Source organism: Polistes fuscatus, unplaced genomic scaffold, assembly GCF_010416935.1.
Source record: "Polistes fuscatus isolate 324 unplaced genomic scaffold, CU_Pfus_HIC Scaffold57, whole genome shotgun sequence".
Taxonomy (NCBI): domain Eukaryota; kingdom Metazoa; phylum Arthropoda; class Insecta; order Hymenoptera; family Vespidae; genus Polistes; species Polistes fuscatus.
Window position 1 is genome coordinate 71,062 of NW_025113137.1, and position 13,125 is coordinate 84,186.

General features: G+C 29.8%; 1 protein-coding gene across 1 annotated transcript; it reads left to right on the forward strand.

The window, feature by feature from the left end:
• The first annotated feature begins 10,497 nt into the window (after positions 1 to 10,497).
• LOC122522761 lies at positions 10,498 to 11,256 on the forward strand. The gene has a single exon (XM_043644034.1). It carries the CDS (start codon positions 10,498 to 10,500, stop codon positions 11,254 to 11,256), a length of 759 nt encoding a protein of 252 aa, XP_043499969.1.
• The last annotated feature ends 1,869 nt before the right edge of the window (positions 11,257 to 13,125 follow it).

Here is a 13,125-nt window from a genome sequence, read left to right on the forward strand (position 1 = left end):
TTCGATTTACTTTTCTTCTTTTGGGCAATCTGATTACTTCCTCATCGCTGCTATCCGAATTTGAGCAACCAGCGTGACTAGTCTTCCTTTCACTGCTTTATGAATCATTGCACACTGACTTTTTCATCTTTCTCTTCACCATTGAAAAATTATGGACAGAGATTTTAAATTGTACTACTCAGTACACGGCAAAGATTACAACTGCTCGTGCAGAGAAATAACGTGACAAGTGAGGATCGTAGCAGATATCAGCACGCATCTTACAATAGCACGCGTGGCCTGACGGGGATTTTGTTTTAAACAAGCGTGGCAGTCAACGTGTTAATTAGTATTAATTGATATAAATTTTAAAAAAAACTGGTGTGTGTACTTATGTACGCACGTCAGAAGTTATACTTCTTTGGCATACCAAAATTAATATAGCATCAACAACCTCAAAAATAACTGCAAAAAAAATAAGTATAATCTTATTTATTTATACATGAAGAGGAAGATGGGTTTAATTAAAATAAATAAGAAATAAAATAAGAAATAAAAAATTAAATAAGAAATAAGAAATAAAAAAATTTATCAAATAATAAACTTTGAGGTATATTTTCTTCGCCAGGTGCAATACGTAAATATTGTTCTTCATCCCACATTAATGTCGGTTTGTGCGCCGTAAGACTCTCTTCTACAGGAATGTGTTCGCTGACATCATTTTGTCCAACTTTGTCGTGAATTTGATTATCATTAGAATATTAATCATTAATTTTAATATCGTACATTCTATAAAATAGAGACGGTATTAAAAATTGTAGCCAAGCTTTAATTGTACGCTTGTTACCAATGACATGTAAGTAACTAGATCGGTCAATTTTCTTACGATTAATATGTACATTTATACAATAATGGTTATCGATATTTCTTTGAAGAGATTTGACCATTGTATTAACTGAAACAGGCAGTTTAATTAATTGACCATAACTGGCGTATTTACCATTCACATGGCTCAGACGTCTGATCGGCATAAAAGAAATACAAGGAGAAATTAATCTTTCAGAAACTAAATATAAAGGTGGTAGATGCTAAGGTACATCTGGATATTTGAAGCCGTTATATGTTGATATTAGAGGAATATTCTTCTTGTTTAAAGCTTGTATGCATGTATTACAAAGCTTAGTATTTTCCATAGGTACATTAGGTATAAATTGTATTAGAATATCCTTATGTTCATTAGATGGCTCTTTTAAATCCTTTTTAAACCACAATCTGTCACATACTGAGCATGGATGTTCAAATGAATTGCCCAAGAATTTTATTTTAAATTCCTTATGAGCTCGTTTAAATTAATGATATTTGTTATATGGTAAAGAAGGATCTAAATCCATATCAATTTGCTCGCCAGTGGAATTATTAATTACTAACTGGTCTGAAGAGTTAGAATAAATTCAGGGTACATCTGATTGAGGTAATTCCTGATCCATGATTGTGTCTTGGTTTAACGAATTGCGTTCTTTATCCGGTACAATGTCTTGATTAGACAATACATGTATAATCGAAGCATCAGCTAAATATTGATTATTTCGTGCTTGAGATCGTGAACTTTGCTCCATGTTTGTTAATGTAATGTTTTTTGATTTTATACGATGATGACACGGCATAGAAGAATTGTCCATATGCACATCAGCTTGCACAGTAATATAGTTGTGATAGTAATCTTTTGCAGTAGACAACGATGCATCTTCAAAAAGTAAAAGTAAAAATTAAAGACCAAATTCCCAAACGTACCAAAAAGAAGTATAAGTTCAAAAATAATAATAAGCAGTAATATTAGTTATTGCTGTGAATTTTAAATTGTATAAATTTGTACCGTTAATCATAGGCTGAGCCAATGGTTCAGAAGTCACTAGTAAATTCGAAGTCGATGGGGCACATAAAGTTCCATTCGCAGACAATTTGATTTCTTGAAGAAATAAATGTAAACTAAATGTTAAATAAAATAAATGTAAGTAACTTCAAATAACCTCAGAACATAAAAACCAAACAAAAAAAATAAATGATTAGCAATAATATTAGTTTTTTCTGGGACATTTAAATTATTTAGATTTGTACCTGTAATCACAGGCTTAGCCGATGGTTCGCAAAGTAAATTAGAAGTTGACGGAGTACATAAAATTTCATTCGCAGGCAATTCATAACCTTTTCGAATAATTTTTCTTCGCAGCCAAGAACCCTACAACGTTTTGTATTAGCGTGCATTATGTTTTCCTTATTTTCCTCATTATTTTCCTTATTTTCCTTATTTTCCTTATTCCTTTTCCTACGAAGACGATAATCTCTACATTTCTCTGCATTAGTTTTAGGCATATTGAAAACTAAAATAGAAATTTAAATGTATACTGATCCTGGTCAATAAAAAGCTGCAAGAGATTATAGTTTAATAATAACTTCAAAAATAAAATAATAAAAATAATTAAAATAAAATAAATAAATTTTCAATAATTAATAATAAATAATATAATTTAAACTATAGATAAATGTGAACGCTTAATCTTAATTTTTTTATTGTTGCTAAGGAGAATAGTTGAAGATCTACGTCCGATCGGCACTATTGTTTTATTAATTTAAATCGCCACGTGTCCTGCAACTTTTTGTACGATTTTCTGGAAAATCTTTAGTGAATCTGGAAACTTAAGCCACACAACATTTACTTCTCCATCTTCATTGAATTCAATAGAAAATAACTACAATTTTCCCGAATGCGAATATATACTCTACATTTGTAAATAACATAAAATATAACTTCAATAAAAACTTTAACAAAATAAAGATATTAAATAGAATTTAAATAAAATACAATTATTAAAAAAATTAATAAAATAAAACAACAAATAAGAAAAAAGAAAAACTCTTGGTTAAATCAATGCAAAGTATAATACTATATTGGCTCGTCAGGCAAATAGTCTTGTAGCATAAAAGCTCTATTTGATAAATTAAATATAATAAGGAATTGCGGTTTTAACAAAAAATTAAACACGTATTTCACCTCTTGCTCGCTTCGCCTGTATACGGATTCAACAAAAAGGTTCACCTCGTTTATGGAAGTATAAGGAATACTTATACTTTTCTTATTTCGCTTCTAGCTTAAATCGCTTTGTTCGTCGCTTTCTTTGTGAATTCTTTGCTGCTTATCTAAGACGTGTCGTCGTAGGCGTCCAGTGGAAGAATGGGACGAGTGCTTTGTTTATTAGGCCCTGCAGTGAGTGCTTAGCAACAGTTTAAAAAGTTGGGTAAGAAAATTTCCTTATTTTCAATATTTTTGAAATGATTGCGCCGCGTATTTCGAATATACGCTATGAATCTATAATCTTTATAAATAGTACATAAATTGTAATTACGTTGAGTGTCTCACGAATTCTGAAGGAAATCCTCGTCAGGCTACGCTCGTTATTTAGTATTAAAAAAGAAGTATAACTTAGAAATATTAAAAAAATTCATGTTGCACAATACGTATCCATTCTTTCATGGTAAATTCTCCATATTTTTATAAATAATTACAGATTACCTATCACAATGATAACATATTATTATTATTGTCATTATTAATTTTCCTTGTTACTTTTTCATTTTCCTAGTTTATTTTTTAAATAATGTTATTATTATTACATTATCAGTATTCTTATCATTATTTTATTTTTACATAGAATATAGTTGATAAAGAAACATGTTCCTCTTCCCTGCTTGATGATCGATAATATTTTCTAATGAAGAAGATTATTTTTCTTTTACTATTATATTTTTATTCTCATTTATTTATTGAAGTTATTTAATTTTATATAAATATATATATTTTTAGCGTGACCAGGTAAAAAGGAGGAGGATTGGAAATATGAGTAGATAAGCTACTAATTATTTTTTTCTATTAAGTTAACTAAATAACTTCAGAAAATAAAAGAAAAATATTTTAAATCGATTGATATATTATATATATAAGAAAGAATAAAAAGAATAACTTCAAAAATAGAAAAATATAGATATCAGTCCACATTAAATGTAAGGGAGATATATCGAATTAATTTATGCGTCAACGGCCATGGCGCGGTTACAGCATTAGTTCTCGCTCGATCATTTAGTAAAGCAGCGCTGATTAGTATTTGGATGGGTGACCCGCTTGAGAAAAAAAGGAAGAAGAAGAGAGACAACTTTGTGCCGTAAACTTGAAATCGTTTTGCCGCGCGTCGTAAATACCGACAAACTTCATGGTGTCGTTTTTCCAGACGCTCGAACCAATCAATCCCCATTACATTTTTCTAACGCGCCAAAAGAAGTATACTCAAAAAAAATAAATAATAATAAATAAAATTGATAAGAATTATTAATATAAATTTTTTGCCTCACAAAAATTTATTTGTATATCAAATATGATTGTCTTTAAAACGAAATTTACAATTTAAATATTTTTCCTATTAAATTATTCCTATATAAATTTTAAATACTGATTTTTAGTTTCGTAAAAATTTATTAGTTTATCATATTGAATACATATTTAAAAGAAAGAATCTTACATCTACACATATAATGAATTCAAAATATACAGGAAAGAGTATTCTAAAAACATAGAATTTTTTTTTTTGGCTAACATATATTTAATTTTAATTCATTTTTAGTATGTTCTATGAAAACAGTAATGCATATTTATTCAGCTTCTAAGTTATAAGAATTGTACGAAAAAAATTGAATACTCGTCAAGTGGTACGCTAACGTAAGTTGTATCTTCCTGGATTCTCGTGCCGTATTAACGTTCGATTCTTCGTAGGGGAGTTATTTTTTTATAAGTTTTTTCTATCCTTAGGTTATATAAATAATTTTTACATTTCCTAATTTCCAATTATATACACAAAAAAATTTAAGTATTACAAAAAAATTAAAAGCCTAAATTTTTTCACATCTTGCACAAATAAAGGAAGATTTATTACTTAAATTACAAATCATTCTGTAAATATCATCCTAAAAAATGTATCGTTTCGGCACGTTAAAAATTAATTTTTGTTATTTATTGGATATTATTTAATGTCTAATTAGTAATTTTATTACTCGCGTAATATGTTGATTTTAATAAAATTTATATCGTTAGCACAAAATTTGAAAAAAATCTGAGGTAGGACTAACTGACCGTCTCCTTGTTAAGGATAGAAAAATTTATACAAAAATAACTACCCTACGAAGAATCGAACGATAATAACCAACGAAAATAAAACGATAATATAATAATACGCTAGTGCACCACGGGACGAGTATCCAATGTTTTCGTACAATTCTTAAAACTTTGAAGATGAGTAAGAATGCATTACTGTTTTCTTAGAACAAAAAAAATGATTTAAAAATAAAAATGTCTAGCCCGAAAAAAAATTCCATGTTTTTAGAATATCTTTTCCTGTATATATTGAATTAATTTTATGTGTAGATATAAAATTCTTATTTTTAAAATATGTAATCAATTTAATACACAAATAAATTTTTACAAAACAAAAAATCAGTAATTTAAAATTTTATAAAATACATAATTTATAAGGAAAAAAATTTAAATTTTAAATTCCGTCTAAAAAAAATACGTATTTATTTTGATATACAAATTAATTTTTGTGAGGCAAAATATTTATAAGAAATAATTATTTTATTTAATTTTATGTGTCGAGACACAAATTAATTCATTATTCTTACTCTCGACTAAATAATAGTAGTTTTGTTATAATAAATTATTGTTTTTTTTATTCAAGGTTCATTATTTTTGACAATAAATAAAGAAACAGCGTGCCATAAGCATTAAGATTCGATTTAAAAACGCCACGCTTATACGCCGATATATAGATATATAGAACGCTCTACACTCGATGTTTAAAACGTAAAATGCTCGCTACAGAGAATAAAAAAATAAAAAGAGAGAAATATCGGTATTTTGTCTAACTCGCACTCGTATACAGAACGCTCAACAATCGACTAAAATTTATTAAAAAAACTTATAAAAAAAATAATTCCCCCACAAAGAATCGAACGTTAAATACCCAGCGCGAGAAGCGAAGACGTTACTACTTACGCTAACGCACCACTCAATATTTGCTCAATTTTCTTCGTACAATTCTTAAGACTTCGAAGATGAATCAGAATGCATTACTGTTTTCTTATAACATAATAAAAATGAATTAAAATTATGTATAGACAAAATAAATTCCACGTTTTTAGAATATCCTTTCATATATATCTTGAATTAATTTTATGTGTGGTTATAAAATTCTTCTTTTTCAAATATTTATTTAATTTGATAAACTAATAAATTTTTACGAGACAAAAAGTCAGTAATTTAAAATTTTATAAAATACATAATTTAATAGGAAAAATATTTAAATTTTAAATTTCGTCTTAAAGAGAATACGTATTCAATTTGATATACAAATAAATTTTTGTTAGGCAAAGAATTTATATCAATTAATTATTCTAATTAATTTTATGGCGAGACACAAAATTAATTCATTATTTTTACTCTCAACTAAATAATAATAGTTTCTGTTAAAATGAATTATATTTTTTTTACTCAAGGTTCATTATTTTTGACAATAAATAAAGAAACGGCGTGCCATAAGCATCAAGATTCGATTTAAAAATGCCGCGCTTATACGCCGATATATAGATATACAAAACGCTCGACGCTCGATGGCCAAGACGTAAAATTCTGGCTACCGAGTGAAAAAATAGAAAGAGAGAAATATCGGTTTTCTTTCTCACTCGCACTCGTATACAAAACGCTCGACGCTCGATGGCCAAGACGTAAAATTCTTGCTACTGAAAGAAAAAATATAAAAAGAGAAATATCATGTCGGGTTATCCAATTAAATTGAAATACGCAGTATCGTTGAAAAAGGTATTTATTTAACATAACTGAGAAATATATAATATTGCAACTCAATACGTGGCTACCTTCTATACCGCGTCGCGCTAACTCTCCTCTATTACACCATCTGCCAACTTACAAAAAACTAAGTGGTTTGGTACCACTGTATCGGAGACGTCTGAGATACCAAGATAGGCAACTCGCTTTATTTTTCCAACATATCAGAACGCTCAACAATCGATGGCCAAGGACAATAATACTCGTTATCGCATCATAAATAAAAAGAGAGAAATATTGTTTGTTCTCTCACCTGCACTTTCATTCAAGACCGAGAGTCCCGGAGATTGCCGAAGATCCTTCATTTGTGTATTAGTGCACATGGACGCTCGCACGCACACTAGCCCGCTCGCGTGTAAAAGCCGACTGAGAGGCGGGACTTGCTTCCCCACTCTTACAATTATTTTCCCATCTTCAATCCAATTTTATTCGCTTATTTTTAAAAATACGAAGATAACTAATATAACATTTTTTATGTATATTTTAATTTCTACAACTTTTGTTTGAAACTTTTTTTGATTAAATGCCTAGATTCTAAGATAAAGCCATTTTTTACCAATTTTTATCCTTTCTTACCCTTTTTCTCAAAAACGGCACCTTTAACCTCAAAAAAATTAGCACCATTCGATTCAGCGTCGTCTATTTACCCTTATGTCAAGTTTACACCTTCTTTCCTGAGATCGAGGAAAACGGCCCCCGTTGACTGGACTAAGATAAGAAACCTTGGTCATTGACCTTTAGTTACAGTCGTGCTCTTCAGGCTTCCGTTCTTCGCGCTTGGGCAGGCAAAACCGATCAAGTAACAGCTGGACAGGAAGAACTTATCAAGAGGACTAAGGCCAACAGCGAATCGGCACTTAGCAAGTACGCGGGAGGTGTCACATGTGCTGCCGGCGGTGCTGCACTTTTCGTAGCGAATCATGCATATTAAAGAAATTGGCAAGTAGTATTTATTATTAATGCTATACTATTTCATTGTGAATCATATTGCGATATATATTTCGTTTAAAAGTTTCTATTGATAATAAAGAACAATAATATTTCAGTTTTTCGTTTACTTTTGTATAATTGTATAATTATACTTTATTACATAAGTTCTAGCATATACTTATAATCGACTAATAATATATCAGTAAATTTTGCTTTTGTTAATTTTTATAAATATTCTTATATATATAAATGTGTGTGTGTGACATATTTTATCTTACATAATATTCATAAATATCTTTAAATAATAGTTATATATCGTATAAGATTATTACATTAATATAATAATATTGATTAATAATATATAAAAGAAATGCGTCTATCAGCAATTCGAGGGATTACTTGGATTAATAAATCGAGAAGTTCGTACTATTTTATAAATATATACTTGACATATTGATGTCGAAACATAAGAATGTTTATTTTATAAATTTTTTTTTCTCGTCACAAACTTTTCGAATAAAATTTAGACAAATTTATAAAAATATTTCTTTACACTGAATTAATTAGCAAACAATTACGGGAATAAACGAAAATGTTTTCCGATAATTAACAAAAACAAAATTCCCTGCTTCTCTCTAAGGGGGGAGGTGTCACGTCCTAGTGACGACTTTTACCCGATTTGTTAACTTTATAAGCATTTCCAGGAACGACCATCGTTTTAATATTAATAAAGAATAATAATATATTAATAATAAAATATTAATAATATATAAATAATTTAGTATTATATAAATGTTAATAATTGTATAAAAATAAATTTTAATAAGGTAGTAATTAAGCGATAGTCGTTCGTGAATAAACCTGTATTACGTCTTAACGACGACTTTGTTCGATATGCAAGTGTTTTCAACTTTCATTATAACACATATAAAACATATATATATTATATAAGACTAATATAAGAAAATAAAAGAGAAAACGCCGATCACGTGATCCATTCCTTTTGCGCTATGTACTCGTAAACACGCCGATCGCGTGATCCATTCCCGTTGCGTTTGTAGTCGTAAACACGTCGATCACGTGACCCAAGCATGCAGAGCACGTGATCGCGCGTCGAACGGGTGATATGTAGGTGTTCTCAACTCTCATTGTAACATATATAATACATATAAATTATAAGAGTAATATAAGAAAATAAAAGAGAACACCCCGATCACGTGATACTAGCGTGCAGAGTACGTGATCGCACGTCGATCACCTGATCCAAGCATACAAATTACGTGATCGCACGTCGCTCACGTGATCTGTAGCTAACTACAATATCTAATATAAGTACTTCGAACTAAAAAAAATATAGAGAGGAATTACAGGAGAAACAGAGGAAAAAGATAAAATAGAAGTTAGTCTACCGGAACATTTTGCTTAGTCAACTTCAATACTTTTTTTTTTAGTTCGACATCTATTACTAAGTTTGCTTCGTTTGTAACCGAGTTTTTGTTAATTTTCGATAATTGTTCTTAATCATTACATTTATAAAAGTTTTATTTTTTCATTTGTTACTATCAGTGAATTGTTTTCGAATCAACCAACGAAGCTCCTTTCCACACCTGATTCCGTATACCTATCATCTCTTACTCATTACAACGGTTAAGTTCCGCTTCCGGCCAAAATCCCGGGTAAAGTACTGGCTCTACAGGCTGACCCAAAATAGGGCATTTATTCTCTTTGCCGAGAAGACAGCAAGAAAGTCGGTATCGGATCGGAGAATTATAAAAATAGTTTTTACTCATTGGCAGTCCTCTTCTAGGACGTCACAGGAAGATATATATATAAAAACTGGTTAAATAAATGAGGCTGATATTAGACGGAACTTAAAAAGGATTATTACTACTGCTGTGGGTCCAGATGGTTTATCTATTAAATATTACAAGCTTTTACTTAATTATTATGTGCCCTCAATTGTGGACTTATTCAATAATTCAATATTGTTATGTCAATTTCCTCAACAGTGGAAGCAATCAATAATTTTGCCTTTGCCAAAAATTAAATCTCCGCAGTCATACAATGATTTAAGACCAATATCTATTTTGTGCACATTATCTAAAGATTTGGGGCGTTGTGTCTATGATCAACTCATTAGGCATATTAAGTTTATTAATCTATTAGATCCGTATCAGTCAGGCTTCCAAGAAGGAATGGGCACTTAAACTGCCATTATTCGTCTTTGTGATGATATTCGACTGGGAATTGATGATAAATTAATTACGATTGCAGTATCATTTTATTTTACCAAAGCTTTCGATTGTGTGGATCATTTACTTCTCTTACGAAAACTTAAGGATTTAAATTGTTCATCTGATGTCATCAAATGGTTTTGTTCCTATCTAACTGAGAGACGTCAAGCTGTGAAGCTAAAGGACAAAATATCTGCTTGGAAATATCGTCGTTGTGGTGTTCCACAAGGCAGCGTTCTTGGTCCACTATTATTTGCTCTGTTTGATTAAGACTTGGGAAGTCTAATTAGCTGCAAACATCTTTTCTACGCAGATGATCTTATTATTTATTTAACTTGTTGCCTTTCAGATATAGAGAGAGCTGTGAATGAGCTTAACGAAATAATTACGTTAATAATCAATTGGTGTATGAGGAATTCCCTTAAACTAAATGCTTATAAAACAAAGGCTATAATTTTTGGAAGTCCTCAACATGTTAACAACTCTGTATGTATTAATGCTCCGAAAATCAAAGTAGATCAAGTAGTTATTGATTACGTCCGATCAATTAAATACTTAGGAGTTATTTTGGATGATACTTTGTCTTGGCATCAACAAGTCATGTTGATTAGTAATCAAGCAATGAGTTGCTTGTCCCGGTTGAAAATGAACAATCATTTGTTTAATATGACTATGCGTAAAAGATTAGTTGCCATCTTAATATTACCAATCTTTGATTATTGTTCAGCAGCTTATACAAACATCTCAGGAACATTACAAACTAAATTACAAAGAAAGTTTAACGCTTGTATTCGCTTTATCTTTCGTCTACAACGATATCAGCATATTACTCCGTTTAGAAGAGCTTTAGGATGGTTTACTTTACAAGGTCGACGTGACTTCTTAATGGCCTGCATAGTATATAAAATGTTGCGCCTTCAGCACGACAAAATATTAAGAACGAACTTTAGTATTCTTACTTCTGTTCGTGGTCGTGCTGTCAGGCAATTGGATGTATTATGTTTACCTTATGCAAGAACCAGGACTTATGACAAATCATTTTTGGTTACTGCTGTTCGTATGTGGAATCAACTACCGGAAGATATCGTAGCTCTAAGTGACTATAAAGAATTCAGATTAAGATTTTATACCTACTTTATTGATAGAGATATTCAGCGTGTTTTGTGACTTACGATTTAATTTAATTTAATTTTTTTTTTTTTAACCATATGTTTATTACTTTGAACCAATACTACTATACTACTATTATAGAACTATTATACTTTTATTTATTATTTACTATTTTCTTTTTACATTTATCTACTTACTGTGCGTTACTACTAATATAATGATAAGATTAATAATAATTACATAATTTTAATTTTTGTTTTGTTTTATCTATACATTACATTGTACTATACTGTAATTAATGGCCTTTAGGGAGCCTAGGCTCTAGGGTCAATAAAATATTATTAAATAAAAAAAAATAAATAAAAATTACCCTTTAAACTACACTATTTACATTAGTTTACATTACCTGCAAATAAAAGAAACAACATTTACAGCTAATATTTCACTCTCGTTTAATTGTCTTATAACTGGTTTCGCAATTCGAACTCTGCTTAACGAATTCTGTTAGGGAACTGCTAAAAGTTTCTATGTATCCTGTCCCATTATCAGCATTCCCAAATCTTTCTATGTCTCGCTCACTCTAATACGCATGTGTGTCTTTACTATAAGACAGCAGCAAGTTTAAATAATTACCAAAGGTAACGAAATATAGCTACTAATAATAATATTTATTAGTATATAAATCTAAAAAACTAGTTGTTTATTACGTCTTAAAATAAAATTATAAATAAAAGTATCACAGGGAAGTTGGAAATGGTAAAAAACTGGTGTACGTACTCATGTACGCATGTAAGAGGTTATACTTCTTTTGCGTAACAAAACGTCGACACAACGTTGAATTTTCATACAGTAATATTTTTATTACGTTAATTTATTGATAATATAATTATTTAATATTTATGCAAAAATTTTTTATCTGCTTAAAAATACGCTCATAAGATAGAAGTAAATCCAGTACTATCTGCTGACAATATTTCTATTTTGCGCTGAACACTTAAACATATGTAATATGTAGCGAGCCTTTTGCCTTAATGCAAGGGTTAAAGGGCGTTATTATTAAATGAATAGTTTGTCAGGATTAAAGTTTGGAATACACATATATTTAATTTCACATAAAGTAACTTAAACGTAAGTCTTCGTAATTACACAAGCATAACATAAGAAAACATAAGACATAAAAAACCGTAAGACATAAGACAAAAAACTCAATAGGGCCACATAACACTTTTATATAATACGACCACTTAAATACCTCAGCATAATACCATAAGACTTCCTATAACTCAATCATAAGACTTTTCGAGGCGCAATCATAAGACTTTCCGAGGCGCAATCATAAGACTAACTCTTTTCTTATCTTATGCATCGGTCCTACCGCCGACGGAGAGGGAAAGGGGACGCAAAGCGATCCTAGTCCCTTTCCGACACATCATTGGTCATCAACCGTCTTTCTTCCAAATCTACGTAACACCTTAGAGTGGGAGTGCGTACTAAGCATTCTCGGAATCTCCACAGTCAAGATCACCAGATGTTATTTGTTCAGAAATAAATATTATATCCTTTTCTTAAGAGGACCCTATCTTACGGATTTTATAGTGCCATAAATTCTTTATGTATCTTATACAAACAAAGATTAGATTATCCTATATCTATCCTAAACAAATATTACTCCTTAAAATAATTCTTACAATTACGAATCGAGCTTCATACATACGAAAACGTCATATTTTAGCTCAATCTGATTTTTTAATGTCAATGTTCAATTTTTGTTTCCATTTAATTTAATATTGTATGTATTTCTATTTCCTTTAATCTAATTTTTAATTTTGTGTTACTTTGTGTGGAAATTAAGTTTAATAATTTTTTGGCATTTATTAAAGCGTTTATTACAAGAATATAATTATATTTTCTTTTTTTTCAATGTTT